General features: G+C 41.6%; 1 protein-coding gene across 2 annotated transcripts in view; it reads left to right on the forward strand.

Moving 5' to 3' along the window:
* Window positions 1-24406, forward strand: part of LOC102290737 (chloride channel protein 1) — a 54701-nt gene that overhangs the window by 6541 nt on the left and 23754 nt on the right. The window contains exons 2-17 of one of the 2 annotated variants that reach the window (XM_005933777.2): window positions 1313-1610; window positions 1695-1826; window positions 2039-2167; window positions 3099-3232; window positions 3348-3425; window positions 3526-3604; window positions 3885-4010; window positions 4422-4506; window positions 7662-7763; window positions 7928-8012; window positions 12702-12857; window positions 20075-20144; window positions 20345-20455; window positions 21415-21628; window positions 21996-22129; window positions 23600-23691. In XM_005933777.2, the coding sequence (XP_005933839.1) occupies window positions 1313-1610; window positions 1695-1826; window positions 2039-2167; window positions 3099-3232; window positions 3348-3425; window positions 3526-3604; window positions 3885-4010; window positions 4422-4506; window positions 7662-7763; window positions 7928-8012; window positions 12702-12857; window positions 20075-20144; window positions 20345-20455; window positions 21415-21628; window positions 21996-22129; window positions 23600-23691 (2025 nt within the window). The remainder of the gene's footprint in view (window positions 1-1312; window positions 1611-1694; window positions 1827-2038; window positions 2168-3098; window positions 3233-3347; window positions 3426-3525; window positions 3605-3884; window positions 4011-4421; window positions 4507-7661; window positions 7764-7927; window positions 8013-12701; window positions 12858-20074; window positions 20145-20344; window positions 20456-21414; window positions 21629-21995; window positions 22130-23599; window positions 23692-24406) is intronic. The other variant, XM_042225307.1, reaches the window with a different exon arrangement.

Consider the following 24406-nt stretch of genomic DNA (forward strand, 5'->3'; position numbering starts at 1 on the left):
TTCCCACAGAGAGCGAATGCACCTTCCCTCTGTTTGGTTTTGCAGCAGATGACATTTTACAATAGTTAGCGATTGAAAACAGAGGCGGAGTTCTCAGTACAGCACTCCAAACTAGTCCTAAACAGTTCGGCTATGTGAGAAAGAATAAATTGAGAATTGTGATAGCAGCTTTTGCAGCGTTCAAACTCATCCTGTGTACATTGAAAATGTAGTTTAGATACAGATATAATATTTGTTGGTAGCACTTGAGACAGGACGGACTTTGAACACATGTAAAAGAATTTCACACATGTGCAAATCAAAATATTTGAATATAAACACATTTTACTTCTAGTGGGTTATTTTTTTTATGCTTAATCAAATGATGAGCTGCTAGTCTGTCCCCCATTGATCTTCGTTTGTCTGCAATATTGTGTAATTTCCCAGCAGAAGAACCATAATCTAGCTCATTTAAAACAACATATTTATATATAAAGTATGCTTGGGCAATTCAATAACATTTTCACCATCAATTCAGCAGCTCTCTTTTTCAAACACGTGTGTGTGTGTGTGTGTGTGTGTGTGTGTGTGTGTGTGTGTGTGTGTGTGTGTGTGTGTGTGTGTGTGTGTGTGGTGCAGAATCTCTGTCAGTATCTTTATACAACCCTGCACAGGATGTACTTGGCCAATCACAAGCAGTATATTTATCCAGACTTATGAACCAAATGTATAGGCTGGTATAGGAGTGACAAGCCAGACTGAGTAGTTAGAAGAACGTTCCTCACACTTTGATTTAACTCATCAATCTCACAAGAGCAGAGGTGTCCTAGTTTCCCCAGCATTTAAGTGCACCGTGCATTAATGAATCTGTGTGGAGCTGAACTGTGTACACATTTAATAACCTGAAATGAAGAAAATGATCACAAATATTTTTAGGCATTAATGACATTAATTAAATCTGAGTTTGTGTCCATAGATCAGGCATTACATTATATTTGCCACCACTTTGAGTCCCGTCGGGTCTTTATTGAAGTGAAACCCAGACACTTGTAAATGCGACAGAGGAGAATTAATCTCTTCCCCAGATGTCGCGGACAGTTTTCATGGAGTCTGTCCAGCGGTGATAAATCTAGAGGCAGAGTCCATGTTTCCGTTTCCATTAGAGCCGTTTGGCTCAACACGTGGTCCTGTCTAATTTTAAAGTGAACCCTTCTTTGCCAGGCTGCCAAAAGGAAAACACTCCTCATTCTCACTGTCTCAGGAACTACCTGTGCATGTTCATGTCTGATGGAGTCATGAAAAGACAAAAAATTGTTAACTGATCATTTGGCAGCTCTATGGGGAGTACCAAGAAAACCAAGGAGGCTCCGGCAGACGGGAGGCCACACGCCTGCTGACTGAGAGGCAGATCAAGAAACATGGGACCCACCACCGCAGCCACGCCAGGACACGGCACGGACACGGGCGCCGTGGCCAAAACGGATACCACAGCCGCCATCAATACAGCTACTACAGCAGGCAACGGAACAGGCGTCAGTCCAATATGGAGACCGATGCTGCTGAGGAGCAAACAGCTGAGCCCGACCTCGCGTCCTCTGTGAAGAAGAAGCGCTCCTACTCCAAGTGTAGAGGTGAGATGAGGCAAAAGTGAAGACAGAAAATGATGCTGTGTGAGTGCCACGTTTAGAGCTTCTGGGATGTGTTGGTTTCTGCAGACTGCATAGCACGAGTGCAGCGATTCCTTGTGACCAGGTTGGGAGAGGACTGGATCTTCCTGGTTCTCCTGGGCATCACAATGGCACTGGTCAGCTGGACAATGGACTACGCCAGTGCAAAGAGTCTACAAGGTAGGACTGTGAAGCAAAAACACGAGTCAGGTGTTTGTGCAAGAAGCACTTTTCTTTCTGTCCTCTTCTAATATCTAACCATTTCCCTTCCCCTCTCTCCTTCTATCCATGTAATTTGGTTCTTTTACTTCTTCTTTTAATTTACTTTGTTTTTGCTTTTTTCTGCCTCTACACTCGTTTTCTTTTCCTCCTTAAATTTCCTCCTGCATCAGCCTATAAGTGGATTCACGGGGAGCTGAGGGGGAACATCCCCCTGCAGTACCTGGCCTGGGTATCCTATCCCCTGATGTTTATCCTCTTCTCCTCCCTCTTCTGTCACCTGGTTTCCCCTCAAGCTATTGGTCTGTACCCCTGTCTTTCTCATGCTTCTGTGTGTTTGTCTACCGTAATGTGTAATCCATAGATTTAAAAGTGCATTTCAAATTTAGTCAGCACTCTTAAATACTGGGACAGGATCAGATATTTAGGTTCTTATTGGTTATGAAATTAAGAAAAAAATAGGGAACTGAAGCTGAGGGAGAACATCTCCAACTCATTTTCTCTGCAGCCATTAAACAACTGATCAACAAAATAGTTTTTCATTCATTTAAACTATGCAATTTTCTACACTTTCAGCCCTTTATGATACTTGTTTACCAACAGCAGCTTTACAGAGGAAAGGTTTTGCATTGCTATTGTTTTCTGTCTGTTTTCGTTCTCACGGTGTCACACAGTACTGCTGTTTTGTTGTCTCACAGATAGACACAAGGTTGTCCTTTGGTTTGGTGCCTTGGGACATATGGACGTTTGTAAAAGACCTCTCACATTTGTGTGCAGTCAATATTGTGCTTCATATGGTTAATACTGTGGATTTGATTTGATGTCTAAACCTAAACAGCAGGCACAATGAAGAAAAAGAACGAATCCACCAAGTGAAACAAAGCACAACAAACACACAACATAAATGAACCACAGTCTCCTGGCTGGCAAACCTTTGACGCTTTCTCCAACCTGCAAATGTGGAATTATTTTGTAACTTTTTCCTTCAAGCATCACTAACTAATTGCAAAGGAAAACTTGTAATTATTTCTGCAAGCAGCATTTGACATAAAATGCCACTTGCAGAAATGTTTGATGCCCTGAATGAAAATGAATTGAGAATTTGCAACAAATTATTCAGAAAACAGCAGCACCAAAGCCATCTGAGACAAGTGTAAGGTTAGGAAAGTGTGTCGAGTCATAAAAGGTTCAGAACAGTTATTATTATTTTGTTATATAACCCTTCTGTTCTAGGTTCTGGTATACCAGAGTTGAAGACCATCCTGAGAGGTGTGGTACTAAAGGAGTATTTGACTCTGAAGGCGTTCATCGCCAAAGTCATTGGTCTGACGGCTGCTCTGGGCAGCGGCATGCCTGTAGGCAAAGAGGTGGGTCAGCCCAGATAAATGAAAAAGCTTCTCGTGGGCTGTTTCATTTAATCGAACCATTGCATTGTTGTATTTGATTAACCTTTTTCTTTTTATGCTCCATTCCTGCACTCAGGGCCCGTTTGTTCACATTGCCAGCATCTGTGCAGCAGTTCTCAGCAGGTTCATGTCCTTTTTTTCAGGAGTTTATCAGGTAAGCTGATGTCAGGAAACACTCGAATTTCCCTTTGATTGAATATTCCTTATTTACATGTTGTTTCAATGCTGACTCCTCCTCCTCTCTGGATCAGTAGAATCCATACTGTTACACAGACATCCTGACGGTCGGTTGTGCTGTCGGGGTGGGCTGCTGCTTCGGTACTCCGCTTGGAGGTACACATCCTTTTCCCTGTGCTCCTCTGCTCTCTTTGTCTGACTCATATCCCTCAGGAGTGCATGTAAGACAGTCAGACCTCTGCTTTGGGTATTTTCATCACAGTCTGGTGCACACAGGAAACCGAAATTCAGAGTCAAAAACGGAAAATATCTGAATTATGTTCATCTACAGTCAGTTTTCCATATTGCAGAGGTTTTAAATGTAGATTGGTGTGATGATGGAAGTACACATCTGATACATGACTAATTCTCTGCTCTTTTTTTCTTCCTCCACCAGGTGTGCTCTTCAGCATAGAGGTAACATCTACATACTTTGCTGTAAGAAACTACTGGAGAGGATACTTTGCTGCTACATTTAGTGCCTTCATATTCAGAGTGTTATCCGTGTTTAATAAAGATGCAGGTATGTGTGCAAATATATATATATACTACTTTCCAAGACATGAGCTAGAGGGAGCCCTCTCTCCACGAAGCAAAGTGTCATGTCTTTATATGGACACTGACAATATGTGTGTACTGTAGTTACATCACTCTCCCTCCACTAGATGGCGATCTCCTCCTTCATGTAGCAGCAGAGTGTTTCAGTGCCTCGCTCGCGTCTCCGTGGATGTTTAACCAATCATTTTGCTGTACAAACACATTCCTGTGACTTTGCAGTACACCACATATTAGTTTTGTGTTTGTATGTCACAGTAAATGTGTTATCTGCTATTAGTCTAAGTACTAAAATAACCACAAGCTCCAGTTCATTATTTAAATGAATTGAAATGAAAGCCGAGGGTATAAATTTGGGCACTTTTTCTTTTTCTTCCAGTAACCATCACGGCTCTGTTCAGGACAAACTTTCGTATGGATTTCCCTTTTGATCTGCAGGAGCTGCCAGCATTTGCCATCATTGGGTGAGCAAAAAGAAAGCAAACACACACACCCCCCGGCAACCTCATTAGGTACACCTGTTCTTTGTGAAGGCATATGTCCAACTCACCAGTATTTGGACAGAAAGTGCATCAGAACAAGGAAAAGCGGGATTTAAGCGACTCTGATTGTGGTATAATTGCTGGTCTGAATATTTCATAAACTGCTGATCTACTGGGAGTTTCCCCTCGTAGCCATCTGCAGGGGTTACTGAGAAATGTCCAAAAAAAGAGAAAATATGTAGAGGTTAGAGGAGAATGGTCACTCTGCTTCAACCTGACAGGCAGCAGTAAATTAAACAACCACTCGTGACATGCAGAAGAGCTCACCCTGACAGTGTTTGAAACAGTTTGGCTGCAGCAGCAGAAGACCAGACTAGATGCTGCTTATGTCAGCCAATAAACTCACACAGGCTCATCAAGACTGGAAAAATGTTGCCTGGCCTGATTTGTCTCGATTTCTGCTGCAACATTCAGATGTCAGGATCATAATTTGGCATAAAAAACATGGATCCATCCTGCATTGTATGATTGGCTGCTGGTGGTGTAATAGTGTGGGGGATATTTTCTCGGCACACTTTGGGGCCCATGTCTGTCTCTTTATGACCACATAGTGTCCATCTTCTGATGGCTGCTCCTAGCAGAATAATATGTCGTGTTTCAAAGCTCGAGTAATCTCAAGCAGGTTTCTAAAAGATGACAATGAGTTCAGCCACCAGATTTCAATCTAATAGGACATCATGGATGTGCAGCTAACAAATCTGCAGTAACTCTGTGACATCATGTCAATGTGGACCAAAATCTCTCTCGAAACGTTTCCAACATGTTATTGAATCTATGCCATGAAGAATTAAGGCAGTTCTGAAGGGAAAAGGTGGCCCAACCTGGTACTAGCAAGATGCAACTAATGAAGTAGTGAGTAGAGTATGCATGTCTTGATGCATGCTCAATCATCCAGGTATTTAAATCGTAAAAGGTTGATTCTGTTCATCTGGACGTAGCGTTTTCAGTTCCAGATGAACAGAATCAATCTTTTGGGATCAGAGTATATATGTTTGACCATTTTCACTCTGCACGTCCAAACATGTCCTCAGGGACCAGACTGAAAATGGAGTAAATCAGTCGAATAATAAAAATGTAGTTGCAGCTGTTATTTTATGATTTCCTCTACTCGATGAGTATTTACACAGTTTGCTACAGTTAGACTGACATGAGAAAATGAAGGTGATTGCTAGTTACTCAGTCATAACCAGGTACTTGCTGAGGGGCTGCTGATTGATTTTGTTGCAAACCGTTGCAAACCAACTGCTCAGAAAAAGCCTAAACATGAAACAGAAACGTCATTTTCCCCTGACATTCATTTTAAAGCTGTTATTACTTTTTAAATTGTAAGTGCAGTGTTGTTCTTCACCAGTGATGTCCAACTCCAGTCCTCAAGGGCCGGTGTCCTGAAACTTTTCCATGTGTCCCTGTTACAACACACCTGAATAAAATTAGTAGGCGTTAGCAAGACTCTATAGAACTTGACTGCATGCTGAGCTGGCAACCCCTAACTCAAGTAAATTTAAGTAAATGTAACTGTTTGAAAAAATGTACTTCTAACAGTACCTTTATTGCACCTTGTTCATTCACTCATGAGCTGCTGTAACATGAGTCAAATGGCTGAGTTGCCACCTCAGCGTGCAGTCAAGTTTTGTAGTCTTGCTAATGACCTACTAATTGTATTCAGGTGTGTTGCAGCAGGGACACATGGGTCGTGTCCAAATTCATGAGCTGCGTCCTCCGGAGGCCGCATTTGTAGACCGATTACGTCACAGCGACGCGCCGAAGGCTGTCCAAATTCGTAGACTCCTCCGAATGCAGCCGACAAATGCGTCCTCCTTTTCCCCGAATTTGAAGGATGGGTTGGGTGTGTCCTTCGTGGCCTACCATATCCCAGAATTCATAGCGCGGCCCAGCCAAACTCCAGTTTCCAACAATGGCGGCCGCTACTAAGTTTTAAAATTACTCTTACTAATCTTTCTGGGTCACAAAATAAACTTTTAACATATTTTCAGGCGAGAAAGTAGCTGTGTAAACATCAAATATCTGCTCGGTTTATCAAGATATCCCATATTTGCAAAAGTGCTTCGACGTTTTCGGAGACGTCTGCTACCCACCAGCTCGACAGCTAGCCGGGAGCTCGAGGGTTACTGATGTGGCCGAGAACGGCACAACTCCCGGCACATCATTTTCAGATCACCGCGGACTTTCGCTGCTAGGGTTAAACGTAATATATAAGTCACTTAGACAACCTAAAAATGTTATTGTTGGGCTTTTTTCAGTGTTTTGTTTGTTCGTGAGTAAATCGGTTTGGCTGAGATTAAAGTTATTACAATAGATTAGATAAAATAAAACTTTATTAATCCCCCGGGTGGGTTCCTCCTTGGTTTTTACACAGCTGACTAAACGTGAAGCAGAAAACTGATTAAACAGAAGTGTGAGACAGTCGAGAATTTACGCCAGTGTCTGGTTATATTTTAGATAGCAAGAAGCAGACGGCCGAGTTTATTAAACTCCACCGAGACAGCGGTGACACTAATCTGAAGGCTAGACCGTCCAATTTCACGGCCGTTTACTTCCGGCCTACCCGACCTTCTGAGGACCCGGCCCACGTAGACCGCGAAGGCCGGGTCCTCAGGAGGATGCAGCCCATGAATTTGGACATGACCATAGAAAAGTTTCAGGACACCGGCCCTCGAGGAGTTTGAGAGCCCTGTTTTAGATGCATCCTTGTTCCGACACACCTGAATCAAATGAGTGGCTTGTTATCAGGCCTTTGCCAAACTTGATGGCTGAAGAGGTAATCCAACCATTTGGATTCAGCTGTGTTGGAGCAGGGATGCATCTAAAAGCTGCAGGACAGTAGCTCTCGAGGACTGGAGTTGGACGCCTCTGTTCTACACAATAGAAACTGCATTATAAAGTAAGCAAAATCACCTTTTTCCCCACTGGCCAATGAAACTTCCAGTAGTGCCCAATGTAACGTCAGACATTGGACAAATGTCTTGAGACTATGCTGATATGTATGACAGCAACATGTATATAATAAATGACTTAAGGCTGTAATTAATGAGTGTCCGACTTTCTCGTTGGTACAGCATCTTCTGTGGGTTCCTCGGCGCGTTCTTCGTCTACCTCAACAGACAGGTGGTGCTGTTTATGAGAAGACCCAATGCCATGACCCGCTTCCTGACTAAACAGTGAGCCTCTCTTTGCTGTGGTAGCTTTTAATTTACTTTAGCCCATGCTGCCTGTGCCTTACTGTGGGTATTTTAATTACTTTAATGCACAGGTATAATCAGGGTAATTACTGGTGCTTGTTTCGTTCACAGAGCTTTGACTTTCCTTTTGTTTTCCCTCCCAGCCGACTGCTTTTTCCCGCTGTGGTAACGCTGATAATCGCCACCTTGACCTTTCCACCTGGATTTGGACAGTTCATGGCAGGAGAGGTCAGTTTATAGCTTGTTGTCCTGTTTATTATGTAAGCACTATAGAATATTGAATAATTGATTTACATGCTAATTTATTTATTTTAGTAATCATTTGTTTTTACATCAAGAACACAAAGTTTTGGTGTCCAGTAACCATCCTCATGTAGTCGTATACGTATCGTAACCTGAAAGCTTGATCTGAGCTTCTTTGGCCTGAAGTCCACAGAAAACCGACACCAGCGGTCTCTTAGATCTTCGGTTTCCTTTGGTGCAAAGCATCATCACAGACCAGTAGCCATGATAAATGTGAGCCTGCTGTGTCCCCTCCACTGATGTCACATCACACAAGTTTTGGGATTTGAAGTTCAGTATTTACAAACCGTGACCTCTGAGTGCCGCAGGGTGCTCCTAACATGAACACTTAGTTTGAGCACTAATGAGAGACAAACCAGCGAACTTTAATCATGCAGTGAATTCAGTTAAGTTTGTAAAAGGCTGAAAAGTTTTCAGATATATAGAAGTTTATTCACTGGTTGCTTGAAGCCAAATTTCTCTCACTGTTTAGCAAAGTCGGGCAGAAGGCTGGAAAATAATGAGACACCCGAATGCACACATAAGCAAAACAGAGCCTGAGGGCTTGAACTGGCCTGTGGAACAAGTCAATCCGACCCCCGATGACCTAAAAGGAAAAGTAAACAAACCACAACCCGTTCATGTTACTGAACATTAAGGAGGATGACTGTAGTGAGTCTATACTGCTTTCTAATTTGATTTCAACATAGGACACGGGTGTGAAAACGAGTGCGTTTCCTGCGATGAGAAATGTGACAAGAAATTAAAAGTTGATTCTCATCTTATTGCATATTTTTCCACTTGGATTCATGGAGTTTGGTGTATTTCTGCTCTCTGTGTATCAATTGGCTCTTTGCTTACTTTATCTAACGCTACGTCCACACATACACAAGCATCTTTTTCTATGCGTTTGGACCTTTCGTCCACACGTAAATGGCGTTTTAGGTCACTGAAAACTGAGATTTTTAAAAACCACGTTATTGTTTACATGAGATGAATTTCTGCAATGGCGGATAGAGACAAAATACTGTTGCTGTTAATCTGACTATCTGCAGTTTTTACATGCTTACATATAAACATGCAGTTACTGTCCGTCCATTTACAAAGACAGAGGCGTCAGAGTGAACTTCTACATTAAACACAGACGCTCTTAAAACCCAAATCCCGACGCCAACGTTGGCGTTGGTTTTGAATAAATGTAATTTTTTTAAAAATTGAATGTATGCATGCTGTATGCATTTTGTTCATGCCTAAGTTGTGAGTCTCCACCAGCCATATTTCACAGTGCTGTGACTTATGATTATGAGTCACTCAGAGTGACGTGAAATTTTCAGTTTGTTTCTTTATTGAATAAACTCCGGCCAAGAGACCCAGTGAGACAAAATCCAAAATACTGTCTTTAGTTATTAACACTTTAAATGATGAAAGCACTTGAAAAGTAACACAAAATTAGCTGCCTTTCCAGAAAAACTACTACTTATCAGAAGTACTTAAGGTTTTGTGAGGGCCTGTTTACTCTTTCCCTCACAGGCTTCTAGTCTTCTGATTGGCCAACATTACTTCACGGTTAGGATTTGACATGTTCTTGACATCCTTTGACTTCATTTTTTGTGTTTACATGTGGACAGAGATATGTTTTCAAAACTGTACGTGTGGACAGGATTTTTTTTTTTTAAACTATAACAGACAATCTCAGTTTTCAAAAATAGCCGTGTACGTGTGGATGTAGCCTAAGTCAGCATGACTCACTGAGGCAGAAAATGCTACCCATCCCCTCCCGAATGTTTTTAATAATTGATATAAAAATTTGGCATATCGGTTTTTAGCCATGTTGTAAGGTTAACTTTGAAGCACGAGCCACACAGTATGATCTAGTAATATAATGTGAATAACTGTAGTATTATGTTGTGTTTCTTTTGGAAAGCTGTGTCAGTGTTTACGGCTCTTCACTCATTAAAGTCTTGGAGCCCAGGCTTTCAAAGTTCCCCGGCATGGAAAGAGACACCGCGGCCGTCAAACAATAAATATTTTAACATAGACGTTAATGCTCCACTTATGTGTGGCAACAGTTGACAAAATTGGTTGATTTATAGAAATAACACAGAAAAAAATCAAGTTTTTCTGATACCCAAAGACTTACTGAGAATGCACCAAACTAACTCAACCTACTCAATAATAAACCAACTCCTGTGTTTTGTGAAGTAAAATTCATGTTTTTCTGTTATACTCGGTCCTTTTCTTCCATGTCTATTGTCATCTCGTACTTAAGCCTCCTGACTCGACCCATGTTCTCCTTCTGCTGATCTCCTTTCTCTCATTTCCTGCCTGCTTGGCAGTTTGTTGACCACGGTGGAGAAATGTATGTCTGCACCTGTTTCCATTTTCATGGGAAAATATGAACTAAGACTCTTGCACAACACTGTCTATTCTGTTTTACCATTTTAGCCTTAAAAACTTGTTTTCCTTATACATCAGAATATTGCACATATCCCTATGTGCAATATTCTGAACATCTTTGCCATATTAATGCACATCTGTGGCCCTGCTGTGTGCAAATGGATTTTCAAGGTAAGAGAAAAGATCAACAGCTCACCCACCCAGAGCTAAAAGCTAATCATGTGTTTCACACGCACTCAGAATAGACCACTTAGTGTGAACCAGGTATGTGTTTTAATGCATATGTCAGTCAGTAACACCCCAACATGATTCACACACTCGTTGTAGAAATGCGTCACACCTTTTTAATGAAGACACACTGTGGGTTTTAACACGGGCGATGCCTAAATTGAAATCATTTCTCCTCAGGAAAAAGATTAAGTTGGTGAACAGGTCCATGTTTGACAGACACCTCTTCTTTTCCTCAAAGACTTTATCCACACCCTTTGGGGAATGAAATCCTTCCAATCCAACGTGGCAGCTCGGTGCAAAGTGACAGAAGAAGCAACTCACTGAGAGGAGATTAAATGCTACAAGGGTTGTGAACCAGACATGAACCCGCAACTTCAAAAAGCAGCAGGAAAGCCTTTTACATCCGAGCCCTGCAGAGGCCCACAGCAGCCTTTCACAGAACCTCAACAGTTCCACTCACACTCGAAACGGTGGATTTCAGGGACCACGATTCGAGCCGAACTCAAGCAGGAAATAGAAAAGTAGAGAAATCAAAATGACGTTGGTGCTGTTTCTCCCCCCGCAGTGGCGTTATGCAGATGCGGGAGGCGCTGCGTTTTGTTCCTGTGAGCAGTTTCAGAGGCATCTATGCAAATGTGGAGCAAAAACGGTTGAAGTGAATTAGTCATTCATGAGTCATCAGAAGTGAATGACTCATTGGACACGGCCACCCATACCCGTCTGCTTCCAGCCTTCTGGATGACTTCCTGCCTGTTTATCTCAATTGACTTTCTTCCTCACTTCACTTTTTTTCTCCCTTTTTCCCTCTTAAACTTCTTCCTCTTCTTCCGTGTCCATTTCCTTCTGATCCCTCATCCTCCTTTTAAATTTCACTCCGCCTTTAACCATATTTCCTCCTTCCCTTGCTCTCCTTTCCTCTCTCCCTTCACTGTTTCCTCCTTGTTTTTATTTTTATTTTCACCTTTTATTGCTATAACTTCCCCCTATATCCCTCTCCTTTTTGACTTTCTCATTAATTTTCAATAATTTTCTCATCCTGTTCTTCTTTTGCTTTACCTTCTCCCCATGTTTTGTGTAGAAGACCTCTTACATATCTTCCCTGTGTTCTAATCCTCTATTTCTTTGGAAAAAACGAGTTTTGTCACACTTTGAAAATGAAAAGTGTGAGGGTACTTTTTATTTCACAGATTTGTGAATGCATTGTTACGTTTGACTGACTCCTGTACATAAAAAAACTATAGACGGTGTAATGAAATTGGTCACATTTACTGTAATATGTAAAATGAGCAGGCAGAGTGCTAATTTATCATCTAACACTTGCAATCTTGGTTAGCAAGCTGCACTCATGAACTGCATGGGTGCAAAGGACAAACGCACATATAACACACAAGTAACCATCAAATAAAATACTTGAAGTTTATACAGAATATAGTTTGCAGTGTGTGCCACACGAAAAGTCATCATATTTGTTAGACAGTTGGAGGTTGTCTAAAAAATGAAGGTTGTTACTTGGTGAAAATGATTAACAGGAGGTCCGATTATCAGCTGATTTAACAGCTGATCAAAAGAAGAAAGCTTTGTTAGCCACGCCTGCTGTTTTTCAAGCCAAATTTTAAGTTTGACAAAAAATGGTTAAAGTATAACCGTCTCTGCTGTCGGTTAAAACCACTGCCTGGAAATGATTATGAATCAACTTCAGGGTGTGTCAAAGGTTTTTATTTTATTTTCACAATAATAAACTAAATCATTTTCCTAAACGTATCTAATTTTTATGTTATGGTTAATTTTGAATAGATATCAAAGTGTTCAGATTTTCACCTTGATGCAGGTTTGGCTTCACATTTTATTTAAAGTGCCTTTAAAAAGATCTTAAATTTAAATCAGGTACATTTGTAGATATTCTGCTTTTCTCCTCCTGCACCAGTTTCCCCTCTGTCCATCTGTCTCAGATTTTGTCCCTTCTGCCTCTCCTCACCTCATTTCCCCCTCTGTCCTCTTTCTTTCCAGCTGATGCCCAGAGAGTGCATCAACTCTCTGTTTGACAACTTCACATGGACAAAGATTTCAGGGTCTCCTCCACCGGTCGGTCTGGGCCGCTCTGCTGCCTGGCTGCACCCTAATGTCAGCGTCTTTGTCATTCTGGTGCTCTTCTTCCTCATGAAGGTTTGTGACTGCTAGGAAATTTTGTTTTGTCATCCTTTCTGTGTATTTGTGAGAAGTTACGTTATGCATCTACATGTTTATGTGAGATTGTTTGCGACACCGTGTGTGTGTTTGTGTTGGAAGGCAGGCTCCGACTGACGTCAGCATTTTCGTCATCCTCCTCCTCTTCATTAGGGACATTTGTTGCAGGTCACTCATGTTGTGTGTTGGTGAAGGGGACATCTGTGTTTGTCGTCTTCCTTTTCTTCCTGTTCAAGGTCAACAGAGCTGGCAGGCTGCCAACACTTCTAGCTTTCTTAGGTTTTCTTTAGCGCAGCCACACACACACACACACACACACACACACACACACACACACACACACACACACACACTCTCAAATCCCAGAGCTTCAGAATTCCCACTGTCTTCTTAGCTGTTTGCTTAAATATTTTATGAGCATAGATGTGTGTGTAAATCCGTTCTAGGTGCTGGGATGACAATGAATCAGCGAAAAAGTTGATGAAACGCTGTAAAAAAAAATCCCAGTTTGCACAAAGGTGGGCAAATGTGCACTAGAACATGACAAACAACCCAAATAAATCCTAATAAAGAAGAAACCTGTGATACAGACCAAGGTAAAGTCCTTTCAAAATAACATCAGACGTCTAACAGTTCAAAGGAGCCAAGCAGAGTGATAGGTCGTATAAAATCATGAAATTCAGACAATTAACTGATACAAAGAAACCCTTTGTCTATAAAGCTTGGGGACAATGACTGGTGCAAAAACCAGTGAACAAAGGATAAAAAGATGAACCTGACAGCCGTCTATTGGCCTTGAATACAGATGGCTGTCTGGTTAAAGATCTTATGCAGACTTTGAAATGATCGTTTAATGTCCAAGGCCATCTTTTCAGATTGCTCCCAAGTGCAGAAACTGCTCTCACCCATACAAATTAATGGGCGAAGTCATTAACATCCAGACAATGTCAGAGTAGAGGACAGCAGTCAGAAGGAATTTTGACAACAACCAGACAGGGTCCGAACAGGGTTGAGAATAATTGTGAAAATTATACGTGATCTGAAATCTGAACTGACTCTGGTGTCGTTATCGTCTTCACAAATGATGTTTGGGAGAATAAAGTCGAAGCATTTTCCAGAGTTGTTCTTTCTGGACTGAAAAGTCTGTTCGCAATCAATATATACTTTACTGGTGTTAAAGTGGAGTGTGGACCCTAAATGCAGACGTAGCACATGAACAGGCAGACTGTAACTCAAAATGAAGACAATTCAAGTCCAAAAGGCAACTTAATCAAAAAGTCAGGGAAAACAAAAAAGCAAACTCACCAGAAACATCACGAGACAGGAAAACTAAAGCGCTGCCAAAGGATAAAAGGACTGACTGGGCTTACTGTATGTACACACTGAGGATAATGAGAGTTGGAAACAGCTGAGGAAAACACATGAGTGCAAACAGTCTGGGAAAATGAGATGATGGCAAGCAAAACTCAACACAAGGCATGTGAACAAATAACTATCAGTGAAATAAAATGTGATAACTAAATGATGAAACCAGCGACACGAATGAACTTAATACAAGGGAGCTGATACTAAAACACAAAACTAACAATATAAACAAAACTATAACCAGGAACTAAGGAGAGGGAGACATTAAGCAAATGACACGACAAATGGAGAGTTATCAGAAGACATTAAAAAACCCTGTAAAGTTCATAAACTCAACATGCTGAGTCAATGACCCAGAACCAAGACAGCTGGTGCATTGATGTACAAGGGCTTGAAACTTACATGTTATTTATACATTTAAAAAAAACTGTCTCATGAAATAAAATGGACCTAAAATACAATGTAATCTTTAGAGGACACTCGTGATAATGACCTATACCTTTTTCACACTTGTGTGACGCTCGTCATTAATAGTAGGTGAACGACCTCCTAAAGCACAACCCCCGTAGGGTTTAAATCCCTGGGACTCCCTCTTGGTTTCAGAAGCCTCTTGGACGAGAGGTGAAACATCTTCAGAGTCTTTTAAGAAGTTCAGCTGCTCTCTTTTCAAGCTCTTACGACTACCATGACCTGGATGACTGAGAATCTACGCAGATATCAGAGCACACAAATTTCTATTGAACTCTGGGCATTTCCAAACAAATCTTTAAAAAAAAAAAAACCTGCAATGCTGTTCTTCCTTTTGAAATGCTGTGACCAGAACTTCCAAAGTCACGTAATGCTTGCTTTTTTATAAAATAAAAAAAAAGCCCAGACAGACAAAGTCTGGTCTCTAAATACTCCTGAGTCATGACCAGCCTACAGTCTGTTGGCTGGTGCAGAAAATGGTGCCAAGCTGTCGATGCCTCCTGTTTGGTGAAAATCTGTGACTTCTCAACAGCTCAGGCACACAGCAGTGTGAAAGCACATTACCATTTCACTAAATACAAAATACAAACTGCTACATGGAAGTCAGTTCATGTTTGTCTTGGTGATGTGTTATTATGCTATATGTTTCTGTCCACTTAAAACCACAAATATGTTCCTGTTTGCTTATTTTTCTTCAAAATTACGAAGCTTTTTCATGTGAGTCCAGCTGGAGGCAAACGATTATAAAGCCTGCATCTTAAACATCAACACTTGCTGTCACTGATGCTTAAAAATCAATCCAAATAAATAGTATACAGAATGTTTTGTAGCTCTATACATTTCACCATTTAAATTAGATTAAGTTTTCTTCAGGAAATTAGGTTAAATTTCCAAGATGACTCCAAAGAAAAGGTATTCTCACCCGTTTCTCTTTGAAGAGCCTCGATCTGTTTTTCTGTCTAAAGTCAAATTAGGCAGTAATGTTGTACAGATAATTGTATCAACAGGATATTAGAGGCTGTCACTCAGCATCATTCACTGCATTGGTTCAGTTATGGTGTTTCTCATTGGAGCAGAGCGGCCCCCTGCAGTGCAAACTTAATTCAGCCAAAACTGAGAGCAGCTGCCTGGTGAAACTCCCAACACACACACAGGGTTTTTTTTCCTGCTGCTGTCAGCTTTTCTCCACTACACACTCAAAATCTGCCTTCCTCTTTTGTCCTTTACTTGATTTGACTTTCCGTCGTTGTCTATTTAAAAAGCTCCATGAATGTTAAATCTAAATGCACATGTCAGCGTTGCAAAAGTTACTTGTGACAATAAATAAATGAGCGTAATCAGCTGTATCTTCAGTGAGTCCCTCATCCTGCATAGTTGTTCTCCAGCAGCTCAGAGTTCAGCTGCTTTTGCTAAATGAAGCAGGTTCTCCAAGTTCTGGTTAGAGAAACACTCCAGGTTGTAATGAATATCCAGAAAAGAGCAAGAAATTCTCTCGTTTTCCAAGAGAGTGTTCGACAATTAAACATAACCATCATAACGATAACCTACCCCAGTGGGTGGGTCACGGTGGCAGCATCCTAAGCAGAGAAGTCCAGACCTCCCTCTTCCCGGCAACTTCCTCCTACATATCCAGGGAAACACCAGTGCATTCCCAGCCGAGAGATATAATCTCTCCAGCATGTCCAGGGTCTGCCCCAGGGCTTCCTCCCCGTGGGACACCTCATCTAGGGGGTGCCCGGAGGCATCCTAGTTAGATCCCCGAACCACCTCAACTGGCTCCTTTGGATTTGGAGGAGCAGTGGCTCTACTCTGAGCCCATCTCAGATGGCCGAACTCCTCACCCTATCTCTAAGGGAGAGCCCAGCCACCCTTCAAAGAAACCCCATTTCCGGCACTTGTATCCACAGTCTCGTTCTTTCAGTCACTACCCACAGCTCGTGACCATAGATAAGGGTAGGGATGCAGATCAGCTGGTGAATTCAGAGCTTCGCTTCTACACTCAGCTCTCTCTTCTCCACGATGGACCGGTACAGCATCCGCATCGGGCAGCCGCAGCACCAATCCATCTGTCGATCGCCTGCTCCCTTCTCCCCACACTCGTGAACCACCCTTTTTCGGCTGAAAACCATGGCCTCAGATTTGGTGGTGCTGATTGTCTCAAACTGGGCTGCAAACCAGTCCAGTGCGAGCTGGAGGCTGTCACCTGATGAAGCCAACAGAACCACATCATTTGTGAAAAACAGAGATGAGATTCTGAGACCAAACAAGTGGAAGCCTTCTGCCACTTGCCTACATCCAGAAATTCTGTCTAAAACAGTTATGAACAGAATCGTGACAAAGGGCAGCCCTGGCAGAGTCCAACACCTACTGGAAACTCACCCATCCAAATCATTGAATTCCGGTGTTCCAGTCACTTCCATGGACACAGGTGTATAAAATTAAGCACCTAGGCATCCAGACTGCATCTACAAACATGGGTTGCTTTCAAGAGCTCACTGAATTATAGAATGGTACCGTGACAGGATGCCAGCTGTGCAACAAGTCCAGTCATGAAATTTCCTCATTTCTAAATATTCCACAGTCATCTGTTAGTGGTATTATGACAAAGTGAAAGGATTTCAAATCACAGAAACTCAGCCAGAAAGTGCTACGTAAAACCACGCGATTAAAAACTATGCATAGAAATGTGATATCACTCGAGTTCATATGCGTGTGAAGGCAGACGAGCAAATACTTTTGTCAATATAGTGTATATAAAAAAACTGATGAAGCCCACTGGTGACATAACCACCATCCACCATCTTAGCATAATGAAATCAATGAGACTGAGGGACACTGCACATGCATTGACTCACATATCCTGCTTTATCCTCCTTGCTGACTCAACTGAGAATCTTAATTACAACAATTTTAACTTCTTGCAACAACAGAGGTCACCCCCTGCTGGCTTTTAGAAAGAATGCAGGTGTAACACGCTTCACACTTTATCTGAAAAATGGACATCTTTTATATACAGTCTATGGTAGCACCTGTCTCTGAAGTTTTTTACTTAAATCTCTTTACATTGCTCTGTACTTCTTTCCCTTTTCTCCACTCCACTCTGTATTGGCCTCTCTGAAACACTGAAGCAAACAGAGTGTTTCAACTCCCATTTATCTCAGGATTTGTGACACTGATGAAGGAGCGAGTGCTGGGTGACACTGTGTTTGTATGTGTGAGACTCTCTTTGTGTGAGTTTCTGATTGATTGTGTTTGACTGTCAGGATTAAAAGAGAGCAGAAGACCGAGCGCAGTCTCCTCTGTCATCAGGATAGCAGCCACCCTGTGAAAGACGTGCTAATGAGTTTTTATCTTGTTCCACAGTAATTAAGTTAACAAACGATGATGACAAATTATGTGTAGAATTGGTAATCTGGATGGTTAAAATGGTAATGTAGTGTTTCCCACCAATCCATTTGAATGAAAAAGACAAAGCTTAGCATCTGGTGCCTGGAACAGACAGACTTTCACCCCCGCACACCAAAAATCCAGGGCTTGTCTGAAGGTATTCATTATCACTGATGAGCTCTCAGCACCCGAGTAGAAAGCATATTATTAGGAAAGCTATTTTGGAGTTACTTTCTGATGAATACAGAAATTATTTGGACGCGAACTGTGCAAATGACATTTGAAGGGTGAGTTTAGCTTTAGTTCACCCTGCAGAGGACCGTGATCTTTTCACGCACACATCGAGTTGGCAGCCACCCAGTGCAGCTACGTCACTATCTACTGCAGCTTCACTGGAGCAGCTGTTGATTAAGTGCCTTGCTCAAGGACACCCAAAGGTGATTGGGTCCCCTTCCTCACAGCATACATGTATACACGCTTTCAAGATTGGCCACTTCTGTAACACAGCAAGCGAATGCCAAATTGTATATTTGAGACAACAAGAGCTAAAAGACGTTCTCCAGTTGCTATGCACCCAACATGTTGGTAGCAGTCTAATTAGTATTAGATGGATGTGCTGCACTGACAAAGGAGATGTATTGAAAATGAAAACAAAAACAAAGAAAAGAGCTCATGTGTTTTCTTTTGAACTTGAAGGTTTAGAATTAAATTGTGTGTTTTGTCTGATTGTCTTGTTCAGCTTTTCAAACTCTGAATAGTGCTTCTCATGCTAATAGCTAACGTAATCAAACTTGGTTAGCAAGCTGCATTTATATACTGTACACATGCATCAGAAAAACACATAGCCTACCTGCTAATTAGCGCTAACAGATAAAATACAGAAACTGCCTTCACTGAAACTGAGCTACATACTTCTTAAATGGTAAATTTAAATGCACAATAAGCCATATTAGTATACCAACAGCACAAACATGATCCAAAACCACAGTTCATTGACTTTAATGAGTACAGGTGAGGCTAATCACAATGGCTAAGCACTTTTAACCTAACATTCACACATTCGTACCCTGATGGATGCATTGGGAGAAACTTGGGGTTAAGCGTCCAAACATACTTCATAGGTATGACATGCAGACTAGAGGAGCCGGGGATCAAATCCCTGACCTTCAAATAGGTAAACGATCTATTCTAACTCCTGAGCCACAACTGCCACAGGTCACAACTGTGGCTGTAAACATATTTATTTCTCTGTAAAGTTTGTAATTTTAGGTATTTTAACATGAAAGTGTAGATTCTAGATCGATGCGATCCTGAGCATCGAGTGGCTGGGTGGAGGAATTTTAGTTTTTGGCACTTTGCATTGGTGTCATTTGGGTTAAAGCACATTATTAAGTTCTGTTAATACAACCTGCCCAGAATTCAGGCCACATGTTCTCAAAAGAATGTCACCGAATGTCTTCTGTAACCAGCTTTTAGAAAAGAATGATTTTAGCACATGCACATAATGTGCAGTATTTCACACGCAATTATTCCTACAAAGGAAAACAAAACTAATGAACCAAAGAAAGTTAAAAATAGACACACACATGCATCATATGTGCTAAAAATTAAATAGCTATTCATTCCCAGTGTTGTTTTCTGCTCCAAATCAAACTTCAGCCCAATACCACAGTTCGGATTCATATCACTAAGTTATTATGTCCTTGGAGGCTTTATTGTCCAAATATCAGGCACACACTCATTTCATGAATCCAGTATAGTGTTGTAGGCAGATATGTGAGTTTCCAGTGTGAAAGCAGAGTGCCCTAACATGACTTAAACGTGGTTCACAAGCCAGTATTTCTCCACAGGTGGAGGTGGAGACACCGATAAGAGGCTGAACTGTAAGAAAGTTAAGTCTCATCTGGTTTCTATTGGTTGCAATCGTCAGCTCTGAGTTTTTGACTAAAAAGGGTTTCATGTCGTCTCTCCTGCAGTTTTGGATGTCTGCTGTGGCCACCACCATGCCCATCCCATCCGGAGCTTTCATGCCGGTCTTCATCCTAGGTGAGTGTTTTGAAGCTTTGCATTGGTTTAAGTCTTCATCCTCTTTGGTTGTCACTATAAATACTGACTCTGTAAACAGTACAGTTCAGAAACCTTTATCTAAACTTTAATGATTCACACGCTTCGTCAGTGACGTGATGATAATTAATGTATTTTATTTTTAAACTATATTTACTTTTAGCCCCACTTTCATCCTATAGGAGCTGCATTTGGCAGGCTGGTAGGGGAGATCATGGCCACTCTGTTTCCTCATGGGATCGTGTTTGATGGCATCCTTTACCGCATCATCCCTGGAGGGTACGCAGTCATCGGTTAGTTTCTTGTTTCTCCTCATAGCTTTTCTCCACATGTTTACTCTTTAATCACAGCTATGATCCACCTTAGCAACTAGCCTATTTTTTAGCTTCACATATAAGTCTTACTGTCAAACTGTCCTCATCTTTTTTCCCCTTAACTGTCAGCTTCCTGTGCCCTCAGCTTGTCGGGCGTGTTCCACCCTCTTCCTCTTTCTGTACTGTCACTTCCCTCGTCTTCTTTCTCCTTCAGCTTCTCCTTCTGTCAGCCTCTCTGGTCCTCCAGTCATCACTCATTGTCAACTTGTCCCCCCCACCTAATCCGCTACCCCACCCCCATTCTTGTCATCTTCTCCCTCCATCCCAACTCCTCTTCCTCCTTTCCATCAGAGCATGTGGTCGCTGTGCTCTGACAGTTAAATGTCACCCTGGGTTTGCTCTGCTGTCCTCACCTCAACAGCTGACCCAGAAATGTGGCCTTTTCTTCAATCCTCGCTCCCATTGGCCTACAAAAGCCCGTCCTTAATTTCTCTCCTCCTTCTCTACCTTTTTTAACCTCTTCTTCTCTTTTATCCTTCTCTCGGTAGCCTCCCAGTATCTCCTTACATTGCTTCTCATTAATCTACTCTTGTGCAGCATGGTTTCCTCTTCCTTCCACTGATTTTCCTTTTCTCCCTCATTCTCTTTGCTCTTTTTTAAACATTATCACCCTCATTCTTGATTTTCTTTTTTCTCTTAATTTTATTTCTTTTGAGTCTGTTCCTGTCTGCTCCCATCCTATTCTGCTCTGCTTTTCCAGTCTTCCTTGTCTTTTAACTTCTGCGTATCTCGTTTTCTACTTTCCATCAGTATACTTTTACCCTTCCTCCTTCCTGTTACTCCGTGATCCATCTCTTCCTACTGTATCTTGTACTGTCTTTCCTTTGGCACGTCTCCCTTCCCCCCACCCTCATCATCCCATCCCGTTTCTCTGGCAGGAGCAGCAGCGTTGACTGGGGCTGTGACTCACACAGTGTCCACAGCGGTTATCTGCTTCGAGCTGACAGGTCAGATCTCCCACATCCTGCCCATGATGGTGGCAGTAATCCTGGCCAACATGGTGGCCCAGGGCCTGCAGCCCTCCCTCTACGACTCCATCATCCAAGTCAAGAAGCTCCCGTACCTGCCGGAGCTTGGCTTCGGACACATGAGGTCTGTTTTCTTTTTACAAGCCAGTTGTGGGAACGATGTCAACAAATTTAAAATGATGCCCTCCATAACTCCAGCTGGCAGGGAAATAAATGGTGTAATTGTTGGTGGATAAAAAACATTAAGGAATTACATTTCTGCATAATTAATAAATGTTTGCAAGAAAATAAAAGAAAGTGACAAAAAGAGGTTTCCAGTTAACCCCTTCAGATGAGGAAACCTTACAATTATAAAGGACCCTCAGCATGCAGAGATGCCATGCAGCTGAAACATGTAATTTGTGCCTCTTGGTAACGATGAAGGGTAATTTTCTTGTACAGTGCTTTCTAAAATTGTGTAGCAGTTCCATCTTTGTGTATCTGTTTCACAGCCAATACAACATCTTTGTAGAGGACATCATGGTGAGGACGGTGAAGTTTATGTCGTCTCAGTCCACATACCGAGAAGTCAAACTCCTGCTGGACTCCACCTCGCTCAAATCGATCCCCCTGGTCGACTCAAAAGGTAAACAGACTGATGAAGCGCCTTCCTTGCTATTTCGACTGGGAATTATAGAGATCAGGGGTCGGCAACCTTTAACACCCAAAGAGCCATTTGGACCCAGTTTCCACAGAAAGGAAAACACTGGGAGCTGCAAATACTTTTTGACATCTAAAATAAAGATAACACTGTATATATTGTTTGTTTGTTTTTACCTTTATGCTTTCTATAAACAACTATAGTGTGTTGTGCATGAAATCCACAAAGTGCTACAGAGAAAATTAAATTTTATTTATGGAATGGACACAAACATTTTAAACTCTTAAAAAATTATAACAAAAAAGAAACATGCCGAGTTGAAGGTCTCTTTTAAATGAATATAAAGCTAAACTTAAATGATCCATTTACCAAATAAAAAATGTTGTGAGCCGTCATCCTTATGTCGCCTTTGGGCTTTCGAAGACTGTAGCCGAACCTTGACCTGAATTTAAAAAATAAACTGGAAAAAAGTCCTATGCTACTAAACAATGAAAAATAAAAATTTGCAAAATATTTGCATAAATATTTATTTTACCTGGTTAATGTGTGCAGCGGAGCGTGGTCTGCGGTGCCGCTGCAAGGAGGCGGATGCACCTGAGCGGCATCCGAAATCATGCCTCGTGCTCTCTGCGCTGTTGTGTTGTTGTTGGTACGTGTCAGGCTGTGAGCTGGAAAGCTAAAGCCAGCTGCATGTGTGCAGCAACTGTGAGTGAAAAGTGGTCAATAAAGAGATGCTGAAAAGCATGTTCATGCAAACATCGTCGGGTCTGCCGTGATATGTTTACAATGGCACTTCTGCTCCTGAACCTCTGCGCACAGCGTCTGCAAATCGGGGCTGTACGAGTCACTTTCAGCTTTACGCAGGACTGTCGTCTGTGAGGCGTGAGCGGTGTTTGTTTTTAACATAGTTCATGGTGGAGAACAGCTGCTCACATACGTATGTGGATCAACAATCCACAAATCAGGCATGCTGGTAGGCTTCTCACTCTTGTCAGAAGTAAATGAATCTGCCCCGGCATCAACAAATGTTCTATTTTCTTCAGATATTTTTCTTTTCTTACATTTCTCCATACTTGGCCTACCTGGGGTTGAAAGTCTCAATAAATGCACGACGTTTTGGAGGGTGTACCAGCTTCCGTGAGTGTGACGCTTATTTTGAGCAACAAAAAATAATAAAATATAATTTTATTTTAATATTTCAAGATAAATCAATAATTTTCCAGTCTCGAACTGCAAGTTGAAAAAAAGAACTAACACAAGTAAAACACACTTCTGTTAAATAGTTATAATTTATTTTCCCAAGCCAGCTGGGATAGGCTCCAGCGCCCCCCGCGACCCTGAAAAGGATAAGCGGAAGCGAATGGATGGATGGATGGATGCATTTTTAATGGATTTTATAGGAATCATAAGGCATCGTGATATTAATAAAATTAACATCTGTTTCTCTGCTTCCAGATTCTATGATCTTATTGGGCAGCATTGACAGGGTGGAGCTTCTGGCTCTCTGTGATTGGTGGTTGTCACCAGAAAGAAGGCTCCTGATGCAGGTGAGGACAGTCACAGGGCAACCACCAACTTAACAACCACCAAAATTTGTATCTGTGACATAAATTGTTCACCTTACACCTAAATCCAGAATGAAGAATTTCAAACAAGCCGTGCAGATCTGGTAAAACTGCCCACAGGGTGGGTTTTTGCTACTTTCCATAGTTTTAAAGAGAAACACAAGTAAAGTTTTCTCAGTTTTACTTCAAGCTGAATAACAATGATGCATTTAAATGATGCAGAACATGTAAATGATTGTTATAAATACCTTGTGGAGCGCTGCTGTGTACAAGCACGATTTCATGTATAAACACAGGAGCTAACATCCTGTGGGTTTACTGGGTTGTTTTTGAAGCACTTTGCTCCCTAAAGCAGATGTATAATGTATAACTAGTGTACAAACATGGTTGTTAATGCAATAATTCCATTAACGTTTTACCGAAATTACATAATGTTGAGTTTACAGCATGACATTGTCAGTGAATTAGCTGCTCGAGCGCCTCTCGAGTTCAGCTGAAGCTCTGTGTATTCATGCAGAGGCAGAGCCTGAAGCCAGACATTAAAATAACAAGTGTTTACAATTGTTATTGATTTGGGGCACTGAAAAGTCAGCTGGTACTGAGCAGAGTGAAATCTAAAACTGGAAAACATTATGGAAATTATGAAACATTCTAGTAATCGCTGTGTTTTTTTATGTGATGGTGTTAAAAATCTCTC

This window comes from Haplochromis burtoni, unplaced genomic scaffold (genome assembly GCF_018398535.1).
Source record: "Haplochromis burtoni strain Fernald_Lab_line unplaced genomic scaffold, NCSU_Asbu1 Contig_168, whole genome shotgun sequence".
In the NCBI taxonomy this organism is placed as follows: Eukaryota; Metazoa; Chordata; class Actinopteri; order Cichliformes; family Cichlidae; genus Haplochromis; species Haplochromis burtoni.